The sequence below is a fragment of the Artemia franciscana genome, chromosome 11 (assembly GCF_032884065.1).
Source record: "Artemia franciscana chromosome 11, ASM3288406v1, whole genome shotgun sequence".
In the NCBI taxonomy this organism is placed as follows: domain Eukaryota; kingdom Metazoa; phylum Arthropoda; class Branchiopoda; order Anostraca; family Artemiidae; genus Artemia; species Artemia franciscana.
Genome location: NC_088873.1, coordinates 26,657,513 through 26,679,356, shown reverse-complemented (window position 1 = coordinate 26,679,356; position 21,844 = coordinate 26,657,513). Strand labels below are relative to the sequence as shown.

The 21,844-nt window shown below is 35.3% G+C and overlaps 1 protein-coding gene across 2 annotated transcripts in view; it reads right to left on the bottom strand.

Moving 5' to 3' along the window:
- LOC136033024 (uncharacterized) overlaps positions 1–21,442 on the bottom strand; it is a 43,843-nt gene extending 22,401 nt beyond the window's left edge. Inside the window, exons 1-2 of one of the 2 annotated variants that reach the window (XM_065713575.1) lie at positions 21,311–21,442; positions 5,084–5,259 (exon numbers count right to left, since the gene is read on the bottom strand). In XM_065713575.1, the coding sequence (XP_065569647.1) occupies positions 5,084–5,224 (141 nt within the window). In that variant the 5' untranslated portion in view covers positions 5,225–5,259; positions 21,311–21,442. The remainder of the gene's footprint in view (positions 1–5,083; positions 5,260–21,310) is intronic. The other variant, XM_065713576.1, reaches the window with a different exon arrangement.
- Positions 21,443–21,844: the final 402 nt, after the last annotated feature.

Below are 21,844 nucleotides of genomic sequence, written 5' to 3'. Positions count from 1 at the left end.
AGAAGATAAAAATGTGATTTTAATACAATACTGGATTAAGACTAAGTCTATATTCAAGGGTGTCCATACGACGGGGGACAGGATTGCTTTGCCTTTATAAACGATCGGAAATTGTACGGATCTTAAATCTTTATGATTGAAAATACCCTTATCATCCACCACAAACTTTATAGCAAAACCATTATTCTTTTGTACGAATTCACGGCTTATCGAACATTTTGATGGAAATATTAAAAGTCATGTTCCAACTTGCAATCCAACCTTTTAGTTTGTGAGCTGAAATGCTGAAAAATTAAACTTTACAAATATTCCTACATTAAACACATAATATAATTACGAAAATAATCAAACAGCGATTTATTTCAAATAAAAAAAGGTTTCGAAGACAATTTAAGAACCACTCTCCTTTACAAGGCACTTTTGACTCTGTGAGGGCGAAACTGGAGATATGAGTGATAGGGCTCCTGAAAACGATTGTGTGCTATCGCCAGTGAAGCATTTTCACTTTTTATGCTCAATAGATCAAAACAAATATTAATCGACGATGAAGTCCTAAAATATCCAAGCAAAGGAATTAGACGAGGACATAAAACCGTTGACTTACTGGGAAGAAAACATAGAGAATATCGAATTTTGGCATCTTTAGGAAGAAAGCACTTGAGCATCTTGGGCCTTGTCGACCGAAGGTAAGGGTAGAGTATTACAGAGAAGATTTTAGTTCGCAGAGGACAAGATGAACAGCAAAACACTCGTCAAATTTTGTGCTTTTGAAGTTGCAATTTTACTGCACAAGTTCGTGCATTTTAGCAGTTTAAATAATAATAAGTTTGTATCTGAGTTGGAAATCGTTACAATCAAATTATAATTGCTTTAAAAAATAAGGGTAACAAATAACCGAATTTTATCTGCTGGAAATGTCAAGCTTATCTGCTGAACTGACCAATTCAAGTAACCGCTCAATTGTGTACCGCTACTCCAAAGAAGGCCAAAAACCATACTGATGGTGCTAGAGAAAGGAAAGGGGGGGGGGGTTACAGAAAACATACTTGGCACGAAATACAAAGTCTTCTACAAACAGCCTGTCTGAGGATTTTTAACAACATAGGAAGAAAGAAATCAGTCTATAATGTAAAACCTGTGATGTGTCTCCTTTTTTATGCAACAGAATGACTTTGGCTACATTCAAAATTCCAGGAAAAACATCTGATGTAAGAGGTAGTCTATTAGATGCACAGTGGGCTCTCAAACCAAAAGAAAAACTTTTCTGAGGGGGGGGGAATACATGTAAATCATATATATCTGCAGATCGACTATCAGACAGACGAGACACTACATTAGGTACAAAATTTATATCGTAAGGAGAAAGAAATAAGCATTAATCTGTTAGGGCAATTTGTCAGAGGAGGCAGATGCAGAAGGCAGGGTTGAGAAATACTCATTAAAAATTTTTGCAGCACACTTCCTGTCTATGCGACTACAGTTAGAGTTCCGCTAATGTAGTGAAGAGGACAATAATGAAATTCCATATTTTACGCAATTCTGCTATACAGCCCTGGATTTTTATTTTGTCCAAGATACTGCTTCTTTGTTGACCTAAAAGAATCGGTCCAAACAGACGGTAAATAAAACTGATATTTCTCGCCTGGTTTCAAACAATGGCGCTTTGTCTTACATAAATCGTCTAAACTTTGCAATGCATTTAGGTCTAGCATAAACGGATAAGAAAATTCTGATGCATTTGAATCTGAGTTGTATATGAAACTACTGAATAAAAATACTTTTATATTGATTAAATAGGTTAGCTTAAGATAATTTAATTTTATTTTTATGTTTGGTCTGATTTACTTAATTTTACTCATTACTTTAAAAAAAGGCAACTTTTTTTAATATAGTTCTGGGTCATGAATTATTATATTTTGTGTGTTTTTAGTTATTTGTGTTCAATTCGGTGGACAGTTTCGCCCTCTGTTTCTAACCTCTAATTCTAAATTATTAAATTGATAAAAAGATTTTTTTTGTTTATTTAATTCTTTTCAGTAATATTTTCCTGTTTAGCTCAATTGTCATTGCTGTCATTAGCTCGATTGGATATTTCAGAGAGTATACGATTAAAGGCGAAGGACTGTCTTGAACAGACTGAGGTCCAGTCAAAGTTTACGGAATGAGGGGGTGGAAGATCTTTTATTCTTATGTAGTTCTCCATTCCACGATCGTCTATATAAGATATAATTCAAGCCAACAAAAACACGTTATTGCTTTTTACAGTTCTTCAAAGATCAGGCTCAAACAAACTCGGGCAGAAGTGTCTGAAAAGAAAGTGTCTCTGTCCTCTAGCTTTGTAACTCCTAAAGAGCTTCCACCGTGTCACAAATGGCATAATTCTACATTATAAACGTTCCCTAACAGATGCAAAAGTATTTAGGAAATAGAACCTAAACAACTGCTAATTAGGGGTGGACAAGAATATGCCTGGCATGACAGAACGACCTACAGCTTTATCGAATTTTCTATTGACAGGTGAAATGGGCTTGCAGGGACTGCAATAGCAACCGATGCTGAGGTTCAGAAAGCGACAGGACATACAATGCTGGATTTAAAATTGTAAAAGTATCTCTTGCTGCAACAGCCAGACAGAACAAGCTGTGGAGGAGATGGACTAGTCCCAGAAACACTCTGAATATTTTTTTTTCTTTTTCGGTTGCGCAACTTGATGGCAATTCTAGTGCAAGGTTAAGATTGAAATATTACGCTTCAGACAAAGGATAATTTTTATTTTACCATAAACATGTCACTTTATTTTAGTTCAAGGCCACCTGAACTCAACGTCATGAGCACATGAACTACTTATGAGCAAAAAAAATGTTCGGTATTTCGTAGCCCAGATGAAAAATACAAGTAAAGTTTGATCATTATTTGAAAAATGAAATAAAACTCGAAGAAATATTATTTTTATGACAATTAAATTTGTACTTTCAATTAATATTCAATAGCCAGAGGCAGCCAATCTCATTCTTCTACGCTGAACTGTGCCATGATCTGATACGTTGAGTTTTCCCATATCAGGACTTTAGTAGTTAATAAAACCGGACTATGTTCCTTATGAATAGCTCACTCAGAGCTTACATACTTAATTAACTAGATTTTGCACGCTTTTATCATGGGCTTGAAAAGTGATTTAGAGCGCTTCAGTTCTCTTTGTTAGGTCCAAAAGGTGATATTTAATGACACCAAACTTAATCTCGTTCATTTCAGTTTTAGCACGTTTTATATATGCTTGAATGGCTTCCATGGTGATCAAAGTAAACTGCACATCGACGAATCAATTCATGCAATGTTATCAACTCAGCAAAATTCTAGTAGATACTCAATCCATTTGTCATTTCTCCGCTGTATCTATTTACACAGAAAAGGTAATATTAAACTATAAATTCACATAGGCTTTCCAACAAAACTGCATGTTACTCTGATGAGAATATTGAATAAACAGACATTACTGTAGCTAGTAAGGCAAAATGATAAGAGGCCCTCTATTCGATCGTCCATTCTTTTCATATGATTTTCTCAAAATTATAATATTTACAAAAAGACTATATCCTTCAAACGTTAGGGAGCTGCCACATCGAGCCTAACAAAGGATAGGCCACAAGAAATCAATTATCATTAATAATCACTGACCATTTGCAATCATTCGTACTTGCACAAAAGGGGATTTTCCTCACAAGATTAGCCTGAACAATTCTCCTCTACAAAAAATTTAAAATCATGGCTCGGAAATAAACTTCCTCCATATTTTGGGATTCCCTTCTAGGATATATACTCTGATCCTCTTTCCCAAGTATCAGACCTGCGTCCACCTATCACATGGTCTGAAATTGAAAATGTCTCTTAACATTAGTGTTAATAACTTTTTTCACACACACACATCCAACAAAGGACCAAGTGACCATCCAGCCTTGTTCACCCCCTCATCAGATCCCCTAAACTTCTTTCTTTTTAAGCTCTTTGGAATTTTGAAAAAATAATAGAGCAACAAAAACGAAATTTTTAGAAATCAGCCTGAAAAGTGACTGCTTATCCTAACTTGAAAATGGACAGGTTATGAAGATTAGCTGTTCACAGACCTTGGCAAACTACCTTCCACTGCTTACTATTATGGAACCGAACTTATATGCTGAAAGAATAAAGATAAAAAAATAATAATATCCAGAACCACACTATTATTAAACTACTTCTAAAATTTTGAAGTAACTCGCCACGTCTAGGTATTTCCCATTCTAAAGATGGAAACGTTTTCCAAATAAGTCTTTTCCAAATAAGTTTTTTCATACATATATGTCTCTTTTCGGTCTTTTTCTTTTATTTTTTCTTCTTTTCTTTCTCTTCGTCACCCCCCCCTTTTTTTTCTCTTTTTTTTATAAATCCAGTCGATTCGTTGCTTCTCTTTGTTGATTGTTTAGTTATTCTTTAGTTAAGTTTCTGCCCTAGTCAAGCACTTTTGTGCTTTCCTGGCAGATTATATACATGTAATTATGTGTTTTTGTTTAAATATATATGATTGAATTGAATTGAATATTCTATTAACCAAAGCAAAATTAACCACTGATTGCCTATTGCCAAGCGATTGACAGTGACATCTATTATGTAATTGCCTGCAAACACTTAGAATTAATTTACCCAAAGTGACATAGATAGCACCCATGAAGAACTTCTGCACATTAAACCACCCTCTTCCTTCTAGACATTCCATCTTATCCTCGCATATCCCTATGCCTACTTATTCATTCGAAACTAAAAGTGCCTAAACCAATACCAAAAAAGGACATCGGTAATAAGCAGGCTTTCAGTCTAATTCAGTTTTGGAAGCTCGTGGTTGTGGCTCCATTTTACTAGTAATAATGCTGCAAAATAGCAAGACTAATGTACTACTGACTGAATATAGTTTCAGTTCCAGGTGCCAACTATATCCTTCAACTGGCTTTTTTTTGCAAAATTTGTTGAAAATAAAGAAATTACATCCTCAAATAAATGTAACTGAATAAAAATGACAAAGGAAAAAATATTGAGTTAGATCCATATAGCTTACTTTATAGTTTTTAGACTCATAAACCACTTCCAGTGTATCATCGGCAATCTCGTTAGAAGTAATGTTGTCAGAAGAAGAATACAGCGAAATAATAGACGAAGAAGAAAACCTGACAATAGGGTCTACATCTTGCTCATCCATACTTGAAGACAGATGTGAGAATCTTTCGATATAACCTGAAAAATAAAATGTATAACTAGGCAATGATATATAACAAGAACTATTTAGCTGGAAAAAAGAAAGAAATCTTTTGGTCAATATTAATGTAAGCCCCAAGTTTCAGGATACCTTGTGAAATAGCCACAGAAGAATAGACAAAATACAGATTGAATCTCATAAGCCACTTTATCAAACCGAGATACTTTTGACATTTGAAACTAATTCAATGTTTGACTACAAAATAGTAACAATTTGACAAACAGATTAGAGCTCTCCTACATTAAGGAATCACAATATGTGCATGCTGTCATCAAAACACACTATATGAATGCTTGTTGTTAAAAAGGCGTATCGGCAATATGTAAGGAACAGCTGAGAGTATTAAGTTGAAACGTTCGGGGTATGTTTAGGGATGTTGAAGAGTGATCAGAGGGGAACCAGCACCCCTTGCCCTTTCAAGATGTCCCTTCCCCTCCACAAAGATATGAAAATGGCATTTTATTCAAAATCGTCAAAAGGCCTAATAGTCCAAAAAGGCTAAAGTTATTAAGGTGAAATTTCGGGAAATTTTTAGGGTATGTTAAACTAAATAAAAAGACACTTCGTGCATCCAGTTTATCAAATAGACGTATCTGCAATAACTAATAATGGCTGACAGTATTAAGTTGAAACATCCAGAGCATGTTGAAAAATCGTCGGAGAAAATCACATCCCTTCCAAATTTTCTCCCCCCTAAGACATCCGATCAAAAATTTTGGAATGATCATCTTATTCAAAATAGTCTAATTACTAGGCCTCAGGGGATGACCTAATTATCCAAAGCCCCAGGCGTAAAGATCGTAAGTTATGCAAGTTACCATTTTTAATATATATGTTTGGGTAATGAGAAAAGAGGGCAGGTTGAATCCTGTGTCTATTCAAACAGGATTAGGGTATTAAGGTAAAACTTTCCAAAAATGTTGAGGGGGATGCCAAACAAAATCAAAACACGCTATGTCTATGCTGATTGTCAGAAGGGAAAATCAGCAATACCTAAGGAATGGCAGAGGGCATTAAGTTGAAACTTTCAGGGCATGTTGTGCTATACTTGGAGGGGAAAGGGTTTTTTTTTGTCCTCTTTAAATTCCTCCCCCTGATCAAAATTATGAAACACCAACTTTGTTCAAAATAGTCTTAAGGTCTAATAACTATGGTTCTTGGGACTCCATGCCCCCCCCTAATCCTGGAGAAAGGGTTGTAAATTATGAAATGTGCCCATTGTTTACAAGCAGGATTTATAATTAAAAAGAGGGAGAATGTTTGATCCTGGGTGTGTATGACAAGGCTAAGGATGCTGATGTCGAACTTCAAGGATTGCTGAAGAAGATGTTTAACTAATCTGAAGATACCATGTACATCCAGGTTATCAAAAGGGTGTATCTGTTATATCTATTAGGCTAATGGTAATAACTTGAAACTTTAAGGACCACTATTGCTAATTCAACTATGACTGTAACTGCAACTGTGACTATGACTACTTGCAACTACTTGCAAGTGTGACCACTTGGGACTGGGACTGTTATTACTTGTGGCTGCAACTACTTATTTTGGCTAGTACGGCTACTTGTGACTATGGCTGTGACTACCTGAATCTGCTACAGTGACTAATTGCAGTTTTTTTTTTTTTTGCAACTATAACTATTTGTGACTGAGTCTGCAACTAAGGCTACTGGTGATTATGACACTTGCAACTACAACTTCTCGCGCCTATGAATGTTTGTGAGTGTTACGATTTGCAACGGCAACTACAAACAACTTGACAACTTAAGACTGCAAATACTTACAATGTGACTACCTGCAACTTCGACTACTTGTGACTGCAAGCTATGAACGCAACACCTTGTGACAGCAACTGCGACTACTTAGGACTGTGACTGCTAATATTAGTTCTACTGCTACAGCAATTGCGACTGTAAATACTATTGCAACTCCTAAATTTAGAACTAGAATTAAATAAAAAAAAGTGCAATATTCCATAAATGGCTAAGGTTATAAAGTTAAAACATTCAAGGAATATGGGGGGGGGGTGTTGCACTAAATAAAAAGACACTATGAGTATCCAAGTTGTCAAAAGGGAGTACCAGGGCATATTTATATTGATCTCCAGAACAACTATGGGTATTATGTTGAAACTGTGATGGGAAATTAAGTGAGATATTAAGCAAGATCAAAAAGCACTATATAGATCCAGGTTGTCAAAACAGCACATCTTGAGTATATCAAGAGTGCAGTTAGGGAAGGACATCAAGTTGAAACATTCAGAGAATGTTGTAATTAAAAACACTATGTGCATCCCAGATGTCAATGGACGTATCTTCAATATCTCAGGAACATCTAATATTATTAGGTAGAAAATTTCAAGAAATGTTGATTGGGATGTTGAGCTAAAGAACATACAATATCCATTCTGGTTGTCAAAATGGCATGTCTGCGACATCTCAGGAATAATTAAGGGTATAAATTTGACACCTTCGGAGAATGTTAAGGGGGATGATGAACTCAATCAAAAGCCACTATGTGCATTCCTATCATCAAAAGGGCATATGCGAAAAATCTCAGGATCAGCTAATGGTATTTAGTTGAGACCTTCAGTGGGAAGTAGAGGAGGATGTTGAAATAAATCAAAAGACGCTAATTAGAACAATAAATTATGATTGGATATGTTCATTCTTCAGCTAAAGATGCAAAACACTAGAAATATTCATTGCATTAACGAAGAATGAAGCTTTGACAATCAAAAGCAAACAAAAATTAATTTAACCAAAAATTTTCCAAAAAAGTAGTTTTTCAAAGCAAAGTAAAGAGCCATATTACCCATAAGACCAGCAAAAATAAATTCCTAAAGAACAAATCAATCCATAACTAACAGAAATTTGAATAAATACTCATATCAAGCATCAAAATAACATACGAATAAACAGATCTTAAAACGAACAAAAATGAGTAATTAACTAAAAAAATATTCTAGTCAAACTTAAAGCAAACAAAATTTACTACAAACAAGAGTTTGGCCAGTGCCCCCTTTCTACTCCTCAAACCATAGAAGTTCTAAAACCTCATTTACACTTTGCTTGAAAACAAAATATATCATAAACATTTTTTCATCTTTATAACATATACTTCTTTCCAGTCATCTTGATTACAATATTATTTACTTTTTATTTGTCATCAATGCTTTGAAAAACTAAACCACACTGTTTAAAATACATATAGATTCCAATAAAACATAAATGTTGTGACAGGCTTTGGAAATTTTATGGTTAGGGAAGGGGCATTAGCCAAGCTCCTTTTTGTAGTAACTTCAGTTTGTATAAGTTTGGCTTGAATATTCAATTTGCTTTTTACTTATTTTAAGATTTATTGATTTATCTATATCAGTATCTGTTATTTTTACGTATGATATGCTCATTTATCTTAAATTGTTTTGTTTGGGGCTTCATCTATTCTTTGATAGTAATTCCTGGTTGTTTTGAGATCAAATTATTATAGCACTTCATTTCTGTTGGTCTTAAGTGTAATGTGGCTCTGTACTTTCCTTTGAAAAACTTCTATTTTGAAATTATTTTTCTTCAATTAATGTCAAGAAATAACCAATGATGATGCATCATAAGATTCAATTAACAGAAATATACATTATTAGGGCAATACCTGGGACTAAAAGGGAGGGGAAGGGGGTACACAGTCAGTAAAGCCTTCATGATATTTGAAATTAGCATAAAACATGGACTTTATTGTCACTACTTTTATCTTTTTAGCATTTTTTCTTCAGAAGTGGCCAACCACTAAATGTTAAAACTATATGTATTACAAAAAAAAAAATTCCGAAAAAGAAGTTTTTCAAAGAAAAGTAAAGGCCATATTGAACTTCAGATAAGAAGAAATAAAAACCTACAATAATTCAAACTCAAAACGACTGGAAATTACAATTAAAGAATAAATGAAACCCAAAACAAACAGAAATTAAACAAACAATCATAGCAAAAAAACATACAGCAGGAACTAATATAAATGAATAAATAAATCTTAAAACGAGTAAAGCCTAAATTGAATACGCAAATCAAGCTTAAAATGAACAAAAATCATTTACTATAGAAGTATAAATGAAACTCAAACCAAACAGAAGTTAAATAAACAATCACAGTAAACCAGCATGCAACAGCTACTAATATTAATGAATAAGTAAATCTTAAAATGAGCAAAACTTAAATTCAATATGTAAATCAAGCTTAGTATGAACGAAAATCAATACAAATAAGAGTTTGGGTACTGCTGCCTTCCCTAACTGTAAAAGTCTAAAACCTACTGAATCATAAAACCATAGTGAAAACTACATGTGTTTTGAACAGTGTTTAGAAGAACTAATAAAATCAAGCTGAATATTTATTTCGATTTTCAAGAAGAATTTGAAAATCTGAAGGGTATTAATTGTTGAAAGCTCATCAGTTCAAGATTTCATTTCAATTTAATTTTCAATGCTGTGATGACCGGAAAAGAAAATGATTTGCTTTCAGCGAAGCACCAATGGCTCAGTACACTTTAATTTTCAACAGTTATTGTAATTTAATTTTTATTTTATTTTCAATGCTGTGATGACCGGAAAAGAAAATTATTTGCTTTCAGCGAAGCACCAATGGCTCAGTACACTTTAATTTTCAACAGTTATTGTAATTTAATTTTTATTTTATTTTCAATGCTGTGATGACCGGAAAAGAAAATGATTTGCTTTCAGCGAAGCACCAATGGCTCAGTACACTTTAATTTTCTACAGTTATGGAAGGGGGCAGTAGCCAAACTCTTGTTTGTAGTTAACTACTGCATTTGTTTAGTACAGTCTTGGAAAGAAATAATAAAATAAAACCGAATTTTTTATATATAATGATATTAACTGCTGAAATCTCATCAGTTCGAAATTTAATCTTACTGCAATTTTTATTTTCAATATTATAATAAGCACATAAGAAAATATTTGTAAAGCACTGAATGACACAGTAAGTTTTAGACTCCTACAGTTAGGGAACAAAGCAGTACCCACACTCTTGTTTGTAATATTTTTTTTTTCCTTTTAAGCTTGATTTACATATTTTCTCGATTTGAGATGATTTATATATTTAAATATAATCTCGTTTTGAGATATATGTATTTATTTATATTGGTATATGTTGTAAGTTTATTTTGCTAAGATTATTTATTTAATTTCTGTTCGTTTTGGGTTTCATTTATTCTTTAATAGTATTTTCTATCTGTTTTGAGTTTGAATCGTTGCAGAATTTAATTTCTCCTCATCTTAAGTTTAATATGGCTTTTACTTTTCTTTGAAAGACTTCTTTTTCAGAAAGATTTTTTTAATTATGTTCTGTTCGTTTTTAAGGCACTTGGTATTTACCAAGTGACATATAGCAATCGGAATTTCTGTTGGTCTGTTTGTCTTTTGGTCCCAGTTTTGCTAGTTTCGGGACTTGCAGATAAGCTAGGACGATGAAATTCGGCAGGCGTACCAGGGACCAGACCAGATTAAATTAGAAATAGTCGTTTTCGCGATTTGACCATCTTAGAGGGATTGGAGGGATGGGTAATTCAGACAAATTAGAAAACATTAGGTATTTTTAACTTAGGAACGGGTGATTAGATCTTAATGATATTTTATATCTAGAAGGATCTCGTGTCTCAGAGCTTTTATTCTAAATCTTGACCGGATCCATTGAGATTGGGGGAAGTTGGAGGGGGAAACCGTAAATCTTGGAAAACGCTTTGAGTGGAGACACCGGGATAAAACTTGATGAGAAGAATAACACAAATCCTATATACGTGATTGACATAACTAGAACGGACCCGCTCTCTTTGAGGAGTCAGGAGGGGGAGGGGAGATTTCCAGCGCTTTGGCGAGTTCAGTGCTTCTGGACATGCTAGGACGATGAAAATTGGTAGGCGTGCCAGAGACCTGCACAAATAGACTTGATTACAGTCGTTTCCTCGGTTCGACCATCTGGGGAGGGGCTGAAGGGAGGAGAAGTCTTGAAGATGGAGGTAGGTTTATCTTATGAATGGGTGATCGGATCTTAATTAAACTTGACATACAGAAAGATCTCATGTCTTAGATGCTATATTTTTAATTTGAATCGGATCCGAGGACATAGGGGTTAAAGGGGGGAAACGGAAATCGGAAATCTCGGAAAACCCTTAGAGTGGAGAGATCAGGATAAAACTTGATGGGAATATTAAGCAAAAGTTCTAAATAGGTGATCGACATAACCGGACCGGTTTTGCTGTCTTTGGGGGAGTTGGAGGGGGGGGTTTCTAGTACTTTGGCGAGTTCAAGAATAAGTACAAGTAATAGATACGTGATTGACATTAACGGACCAGATCCGACCTCTTTGGGGGAGTTGGAGGGATTTCTAGTGCTTTGACGAGTTCAGTGCTTCTTGACGTGCTAGGAGGGTGAAATCGATAACTCTTGTACCGAGTCTAATTTTAGGTTCCAACCTCGTCACAAGTGCCATATGAGCTCTTGGGTCTTGTTTATTGCCAAAGTTTTAAATTTTTCAACATCCTCTATTCCAAATATATTGTTTTTCTAATTTAAATATATAACAACACAGGGTAGTATTCCAGTGATGTTATACATTGTGTAAAAAGTGATACGCTTACATTACACTAAAGGTTAACATCCTTAGTCTTTTCAAAGGCACCCATGATCAAACAATCTTACATGTTAAAAATGGACAAAAACTGGATAATTTACACCGATTGAATGAAATATGATAGAGATTCAATAAATATAACAGGGTGTTTGTAACAGTGATTATTTAAACTATTTAATTTCTGACTTAAAGGAAGAGGATTACTTGGATTTAACCATATTACCAAAACTAAATTAACATTTAGTGCAAAGTAAGTACATTAACCTCTTTTTTATTTATGGTTGTTGTGCGAGAAAATAATAACGTCTTGAACTAATGACCTTTTTGCAATTAATGTTATTATATATCAAATATTCAGTTTAATTTTATTAAAATAAAATTGAATTTTATTTTAAAATTCCTATCACAGCATGGTTGCCGATTTTGAATTTTATGTCAAATTTATATATAAATATATACATATATATATATATATATATATATATATATATATATATATATATATATATATATATATATATATATATATGTGTGTTTGAAAAAAATACTTGACATTCATGTCAAACATAATTCATTGTATAAATATATAAATGAAAAGTCAACACTTAGTTAAAAAGTCAAAAAGAAAAAAATAAATAGACTAATTAATGACTAATTTTCCAGGCTATTATATAACTAAAAAAAAACAGAACAGAACTTTTCCAATATCTTTTATGTTTAACGGGGATGGGAGTCAGTTTGGGAACTTTTTGGAATTTTATATGGGATGGTCTGTTGCAGGTGGGAAGGTAGAGTTTGGGGATGATGGAACGTAATCAAGGAACAGATAGAGTCTTGGTACCAAAACGAAGGCATAGGAAGTTCTTTCTTGCAGTCAACGTGGTAAGCTTGAACTTACCTCGTAGGTAATGATATGGAACCTTACCTATTTATGATTTAAAGTGCTTGTTTTAGGACATTTTCAATCTTCTAAATATGCTCTGAAAAAAGATCAAAATGCCACACTGGACAAGCGAACTCCAGTATTGGCTGATAAAAGAACAATAAAGTTGGAGAAGATCCTTGGGGGGGGGGAAGAAAATTTTACCAAAAGTTTTAGAAGGGAAACCAAAGGGGAAGCTTGTTTTAGGATATTTTAAACATGGGCATCCCATTTCAAGTCAGAAGTAATTGTCATCCCAAGTAATTTAATGCATGTGACAGAGATTTTGAGAGGAATGGGGTTTGTGAAAGGAGGGAGTGATTTTAAAAAATTAACTGTCATAGCTGGCGTTTTATTAGTGTTAAATTTCATCTTCGACAAAGAAGCCATCTGTGTGACATTGTCAAGTAACGTCATGATTGAGCTTTTAATATTTCATTGACAAACCTCAAGTACAGACAGGTTGTCCACATACTTCCATCACTCTGTGTGGTAAGCCATGAGGCTATTACCCATTATAAAGAATAAAATGGGACCCATCAGGGTTCACTGGGGGACCCCAAAATAGATAGGATGGGGATTGAAATAAAAATTTTTATATTTAAGCACTTGAGAACGATTTGTTAAAAACAAGGCAACAATTTTAACTAGAACGGGACTCACTTGAAACCCAGTCAGCAATTCGTTTACAAGGATATTGTGGTCAATTAGGTCAAATGCTTTCTGGAGATCAATTAATAAAAGATTCAACCAAGTATCAGGGTTTTCAAGTTTTTCTTAAAGAATGGTGTCAAGAAGACTAACAAGGTAGTGTGAAGCAGATCCTAACTGTTGTAAATCAATAAGTTGGAGAATCTCTGCTTTTAACAAATTAGCTAAGAAACTTTTGTACATTCTTGAGGAGACTGGAGTCAAGGTGATTGGTCATACTCCAGTAAAGTCATTCAGGCCTCCCTTCTTTTGGATTGGAGCAATATAGCCCAGCTACCAGAACAATGGGTAACATCCAGAATTACTAACATCATTAAAAGTACTAACAAGGGGTGCTGATAGTTTATCATGGAATGCTTTTATTAGATCAATTGGGATATCAATGGGACAAACACTAGTTATTTTCTTTTTGTGTATTTTTTTCTTTTTTGGCTTTGCTGAGATTTCTGGCATTTTGTCCTTTGGAGTTTCAGGGAAACATCACCTAAAAGTGAAATATTCTCATTTAGGGTATTGTAATAAGGTTTGTCATAAGGCTCAAATTCACCACCATGGACCAAGAGACTACTAAACCAGTTTGAAGTGAAGTGAGAACAGTCTTTCCAAGACTGTTCAAGACACAAATAGTTATTGTGAACTTTTCCAATAGTTCTCATACCTGTGAATACCAAATCCTCCATACTATCTTGTGGTTCTAGATGTATTTCCCACAGAAAATACTTCCTGTAAAATCTATACAAAAGTAACCATGATATTAGGAAATAGTATAATATAAGGGATCTAATGGTAATACTTTTATTTTAGTAAGGCATTTTCTTCAGAAATACCAAACCTCTCCAGTAATACCCCTATTTAGTTCCCCATCAATATTTTTTCTAAATATAATAATTGCTGTTCTCAAAATTGCACTTCCTTATAATGAGGCGAGATGCAGCCCTAAATAATACATTCACCCATTATTTTCTATTAATATAGCCATGATGTTATCAAGGGACTTGGGTCCCTTGGCATAGGTTTGACCATGGTAAATGAATATAATATAAATAAGGAACCAAATAGTACTAATTTTATGTATTATCTTAAATTGCAAGTCTAGCAAGATAAGGTGGTGATGAACCTCCCGTGAAACATCTTGCTGGTGGTGTGACATGACTATGGTCTGGTATCCCAGGTTAATCTACACTCTTCATTGACCCAGTCCTGATTGACTTCTTTCTTGAACACATATGTGGTTTGGGACTGGATGGTGGCATTGGAGAGGTTGTTCCAGTAATGGAGAGCACATAAAGAGAAAAATTGCCAGCGCTCAGGTCAATGGCAATGAGGGACTTGCAGCTTCTTTGTGTGACCTCTTGTTGCACTTGCAAGGAATGATGATAATACTTGACTTGAGAGGTTGTTTCTAGTAGTTTGTGAGTGGCAATTGCATCTCCTCTCTTGCTTCTTTAGACTAGGGTGGGGAGTTTGGGCGATAATGATTATTTAGCATGTTTCTTCCAGAAGTGATCAACTATTTAATTTTTACCCCCCCCTCCCCCCATAAGGGACCAAGATATAATTACAACAACAATAGGTATCATATTTGGAAAGAAGGTAAAGGTCAAGAGTAGCAGTTCTCTAGAAAATGACATGCTAGTACAAAAGAAACATGTTTAGATTTCAGGTTTCTACTTTTGAACTCTTTTTCATGGTTTTGCATGCATTTTTGACAGTTCATCTCTCCATCCCTTCTAAATAGCTGTAGGCTATATACAAATCAGACATAAAAGCTCAATTGCAAAATTTGATTCCTTAATTTATGCTCCTTTTTAAGATAACAGTAACTATCCTGACAATATACCCCCCCCCTAAATACATCATATAGTGGCTATACATTTGTCCTGATGGACGCATATATAGCCCTAATAATGTTTGTTTGATGTTCTTTCATTGATTAATCTGCTGTAAAACTGGTTATTGCTCCGTTTTTGGGAAGGTCAATATCTTCTTTCTATTTTTCTTTCTAAATGAGACATCCTTAGTCCAAGTTTATGGGTCTCCTTTTTCTTTGGGGGGGGGAGGTGACTGTGCCCTGTAACAACATTTTTGTACATTAGGTTCCTCTTGATCCAAAGACTTAAGATTGTGAGTTTTAAACTTATCGGGGACAAAAATCTTTTGGACTATTTTCGGGCCCCTACCCCTCCCTCCACCCCACAAGTTTGATTTTTTTGCCCGGAGAATGATTCCTGAAAGTTTCATGACAATTGACACACCCAACAATAAGGAACCGTCCCATTTTCCTCTGTAAAACACCCGTGATTCTAATTTAGAAACTGGATGTAATGCCTTATTAAAAAGTGGATTTGGCTCTCTGTTGCATAAGAGTAACATTGTTTCCTGTTTCTAAAAGTGACGCTGAGCGTGTAATCTGGCTTTTGAGGGGTCTGTGTGAAGTTGTAGATACCCAGTTTATCTTGAGTAAAAAAAAATATACCCTGTTAAATGGGGGGAGGGGGGATGAATGGTCAAAACATGAACAAAATCGTAAAAATGACCAATATAAAATGTTTCTCTTTTTGTTCTAGTATGTCTCTATCTTTAGAACTGCCATTCTGAACCCATACCAGGCAAAAGCATTGAGCTGAGAATTATATAATTTATTTCTTTTGTATTTCATTTCTGTCCTACAATAAATTAACTGAAAATAGCCAAGGTAAATTTTCTCTTTTCAACATAATTTAGCTTGGGTGAAAGTAAATGCATTAATTGATGCATTTTTTGGCTCTTTTATAATCCAATAATTGCTTCTGAGGAAAATGGCATTTTGAGCCCTTAACAGGGTCCCAAAAGGTAAAACAGTCCATAGAAACCAAAGGTTAAAAACCATTTTGCCAACAACTGGAGTACCTATAGCTGCCAACACTTGTTTTCAGATGCCATTAGGGGGACATGATGAGTTGGGCTGTCCATCCTATTTATTACCTACTGATGCCAACCTCATGGAAGTGTCTTGCTTGGAGCCTGATGCTGCTTGTTATATATACCTAATCATCTTGCATACTATAAGCAAATTTACTATTGTGTTGTGGTGTCAGCTTTGAACCACTGGAGAATGGTCACCATTCGCCATACCTAACCTGCAGTCATCATTAGCCAACTGAGTGGGCTGAAATTGCATCTCTCCAGCAGGCTTCTTTTACAGTATACCATTGGGCCTTAGCACAGTGACAAAAATTCACCACCTTCAACACAGAGCATAACAGATCCAGTTTTGACCTTAAGTTTGTGCCAAACTGCAAACTAAGGTAATAATTGAAAAAAAAAGTCTAGTGGGGAAAAATTACCATTTGTAGCTGATTTGGGAATAGCAATTATTATTTTCCTTCAGCTTAGGCAAACAATAAAATACTATTTTGAGAATTAATTTGCAGAAATTATTAAAAAGAGCCTTGAACTCACAAAAATCACTTAAAACTTTACTACTAAGGGTAAAGATCTAGACTAGGGGCCATTGAGAAGGACAAATGTTAAGAAAACAATTCTTACTTCTTAACATGCAGAATAATTATAGGTAAAACGCTTTGCATGCAGGCCTGCTATACTTTACCTCCTCTACATATTAGGGAGGGGGGGGGGGGGTAAAGTGTATAGCATAACCCAAATTATGTGTATTCATTGCATTCCATGCCCATTATTCTATTTTTTCAGTGTTCTTGTTCTGTATCAGTTCATTCAATTCTGTAGTACACGGGCTGAAACAAAAGAGATGCTTTGGGAGAGTGTACAAGAAATGTCTAACTTCAGCTAGGCCTATATCCATATTTGAACAATAGAGGAGTTGGGAACAAAGTATAGCAGAGCTACACAAAAAATGTATTAGCAGCAATTATTCTGTATATTTTGAGATAGGAATTGTTTTCTTTATCCCCATACCCCTCTGCATTGTCCCTCAATAGCAGCTCTGTGTACCTCTGCTGTAATTCACCCACTTCAACTATAAGTGAGAACAATAGTGTGCAAAACCAAAAGTTGCCTAGACACACCCAAAAACTTGTAAACATTATGATGGCAAACATCAATGTTATCACCAATAAGATGCCAGAACTGGTAACAGTGCTTGAATTAAGTCAGATAGATTTTGCAACTCTGACAGAAATTAGCCCTAAGCATTCCAGATTTCAACTGACAGAAGACTCAATCTGTCCCACTGGATACAACATCTTCAGCAACCTGTCTGATCCAAACTGCAGAAGAGGAGTTGCTGTTCTGGCTTCCAAGGATTTCCAGGTAAGAGAAATTTCTGACCTGAATTCTTACTTAACTTGGGTTGAAGCCACAGGGATATCCCTGTCCCTACCTAATGAAATGTTAGTCCTAAGCTCAATTTACAGGAGCCTCGGTAGTCCATGCCAGCTGTCCTCTCAAAGAGCAATTGCTGAAATGACATAATTCATACTATGCAGCTTCCCAAAGGCAACTTTGCTCATGACAGGGGACTCCAACCTCCCAAGTGTGTTCTGGATAGATGGCCAAGGTATGACCAGGTAAAGTCTTGAACAAAGTCCTTGCTGATAATTTTCCGTACCAAACAGTAACTGTGCCCTCAAGAATGCATCCAGGACAAAATCCTTCAACACTCAACCTAGTCATAACCAATGACCCAGAAAAGGTGATAAGGACACAGACTCTCAGTCTGATTGGCTCAAGTGAACACATGCCAGTCCTCTCATCTATACAAAGCAACTCCAAACCATCAAAATATACTAAGCAATCCTTTACTAATTACAAGATGAGTGTGGAAGAGCTGATATATGCCAATGATATATGAAACTCTGATATATGCTGATATATGAAACTCTGATCTCAGATGATGTGGAAGGTTCATGGCTAATCCTAAAAAATACCCTACTAGAGAGCCAAGCCAAACATACCAGCATGAAATGGAAAAATAAATAATAAAATCTACCTTTCCTCACCCCAAAAATCAAGAAACTATGCAATAAGAAGAAAAAACTTTGGGAGAAGTTTGTGAAACAAAAAACAACAATAGTGTACAAGAAGTACAAAATTGCCAGGAACCTCCTCAGAAAGAAAACACAGAAACTCACTGTAAACTACAAAGAACATCTGGCAAAAAATGTCAAAGAAAACCCTAAGTTATTCTGGAAACATATCTCCCTGTGTAAACCAGGCAGACACTCAGTACTGGACCTGGAGAATAACAGCTCAGTCTCTTCCTGTGCCTCCAAAAAGCTAACCTTCTGAATCAGCAGTTTGCCTCAGTGTTTTTATAGGATGACCTCAATTCAACCCTCCCACCAGCAGAACAGGCTCATACTCCCTTCCCAAAGTTACACACACCTATCACACTCAAAGAAGTGACCAAACAGGTTAAGGAGCTTGATGCCAACAAATCAACTGGACATGATGGTCTGAGTCAACGACTGCTGAAGGAACTAAGCCCTGCTATTTCAGCGCCCCTGGTAAAATTATTTAACTTGTCACTAATTTAAGGAAAGCTTCCAAGGTATTGGAGGAAGACAATAGTCATCCCAATTCATAAGAAGGGTAGCAAAACTTCAGCAGCAAACTCTAGACCTATCAGCCTTACCTGTGTGGCATGCAAGGTCATGGAGAGAATTCAAACAAATGCATCATCAACCATCTTGGGGCTAACTCACTCATCAGCAGCAGCTAGCATGGTTTTTGTTCTAAGAGATTGGTGGATACAAACATTCTTGAGTCTTACAGTCTTGTAACTGACCTACTAGAGGAGGGAGTACCAGTGGATATAGTCCTGCAGGATCTAGCCAAAGCTTTCAACAAAGTTTGTCACTGCTACCTCATTCACAGGTTATGGACCCTGTCTCTTAGTCCAAAAGTGATCAGTTGGATTGAGGATTTTCTGAAGGACAGAATGCAGCAAGTGAAAAGTGACCACAGGAACAAACAGTCACACACTCTCTAATGAAGTCAAAGTCACCAGCAGGGTCCCCCAGGGCAGTATCCTGGGCCCTACCCTGTTCAATATATATGTAAATGAGTTAGCCCTTATCACCAGTAACAAAACTATTCTTTATGCAGATGATTCAAAACTCATAGGTCCTGCCAACACCCATTCTGCCCACCAATCCCTCCAAACTGATCTCAACCACATGTGCTCCTGGGTCAAAAGATGGTTGCTGGAATTCAACACTGAAAAATGCAAGGTCATACACTTCAAACACAACAACCCTAAGCAACAGTATCTAGTGACCCAAAACCCTGGTAGTCACCATATACTAGAGCATGTTCAGGAGGAGAGAGACCTTGGAGCTGATGCAGACTCCCAGTTGAAATTCAGCTCCCACTCACAGAAGATCTCAGCCAATGCTAGCAGAGCCCTAGGTATCATTAAACACAGCAGTACCAGCAGAAGTAGACATGTAATCACCAAGCTCTACAAAGGACTGGTAAGTTTGTGCTTGGAGGTGGGGACCATCCTGGCCACCCTTCAATTCAAAAAGGACAAGTTAGTGCTTGAGCAAATCTAACAAAGGGCCACTAAGCTGATTGCTGGTATGGAAAACAAGCCCTACAGTGAATGGCTGAGGGAACTCATCCTCCTCTCTTTAGTCTACAGGCAGAAACATGGGGATATGATCTAGGCAACTACTCGCTACCAATCCAGAAAATGAGCTCCTGGAGATTAAACCCTCCAATATAAGACAAGGAAACCCAAAACAAATCTGTAAACTTCATGCAAGGACTGGAGCAAGATGCAGATTCTTCTCAAACCAGATTGTGAACCTCTGGAACAACCTCAAGGAGAACACTGTTTCTGCTGAATTAACAGATTTATTCAAACACCATCTGGATGACAAATCATGGAGACTTGACTGGGATGCACCAGAATCTAATCAACCAGATATGCAACTGTCATCACAGGAGTGATTCAACAGGATCAAAAAGTCCTTATTTCACACCAAACTGTGATCTAAGGTAATTTAAGATAATATGTTTTCTTCTCTATAGCTTCTAATCTATACTTTTACCCAAATAAGACTAACAAATATAATAATTACTATTCCTGAATGGTAAATATTGATCAGTTCATATTAATAACTTACAAATAGAGTGAAAATATCATTAAATGCCATTTCTTTGGCTCTTTCTGAATATAATAATCCCTTTTCCTGCAAATTCAGTTTTAAGACTTTTTCAGACCCTTTAAAATGATAAGTTTTTCAATGTTTTTTTTTATAAAAAGGATTGGAATAATGGTTTTAAACTAACTATTTCATTATAATATTCAATCTGATAAAGTTATATAATTTGCAAGCATTGATTTGTCATAATTAAGTTGCATAAAAAATTCAAAACAATTTCTCTATTTTTCAATCTGCCTTTTTAAATAGGCTATAGGCAAAACAGCAGTTTTTATATGGCCTAACAGAATAAGAAAAAAAACAACATAAAGGATATTGTTTTGAATATATTTTTATTCAACTTCTATCCAAATAAATACAGAGTGAAATCACTATTTTAATAGTCCTATAAGGCCTTAATAATGAACTTGCAAGACAAGTAATTATTATAGTCAGAAAGAGTATACAAAATAGTATCTAGTGATATATTCACTTTATTTGTAGGTCAATAATATGAACAACTCAATATCTACCTCCTTAATCAGCTGCAAAGGGTAATTCTTTTTTTTAGGAAGGTTAGGCTACTATCTAGACTACCTTCCTAAGCCCTAAATAAGACTGTAGCATAATTCTTAAAGTCTTGTATTACCTCCACCAACTTCTTTATGAGTTGTAAAAAAGCTTCTAAATATTAAGTTTAACCATATATTTAGAAATTTCTCTTGAAATTGTATCTACTTGGAGTCAGGCCCTGGTTTCTTTTAAACTTTTTGCGACAACTAGAGTACAGCCAGAGCTACCTTTTTCTTAGCGACCTTCTCATAAACTTCACATATAGAAAGCGATCTTCGCGACTGGGAAAGAAAATCGGGAATAACTTTCCATATGTTTCCGTAGATAGATTCCTTAGATAGATAGGATGGAATAAGATTGAGGGTGGATTTTATGTAACAAAAAAACAAACCAGTTTTAAGTTTTCAGGCATTTTTCAGTTTGGATTAAAACATTAAAATTATTGCTTAGGCACTGTAAGTATTTTTGTAGTTTACATAATAACCTTAGTGATTCTGACCTGAACTTAAAAAAATTTCAACTTTTTTTCATGTCTTAAAAAGACATTGCTTATACTGGCAAGAAAAGAAATTCGGTGATAATGTTTTTCTAACAACGATTTTTTTTTTGT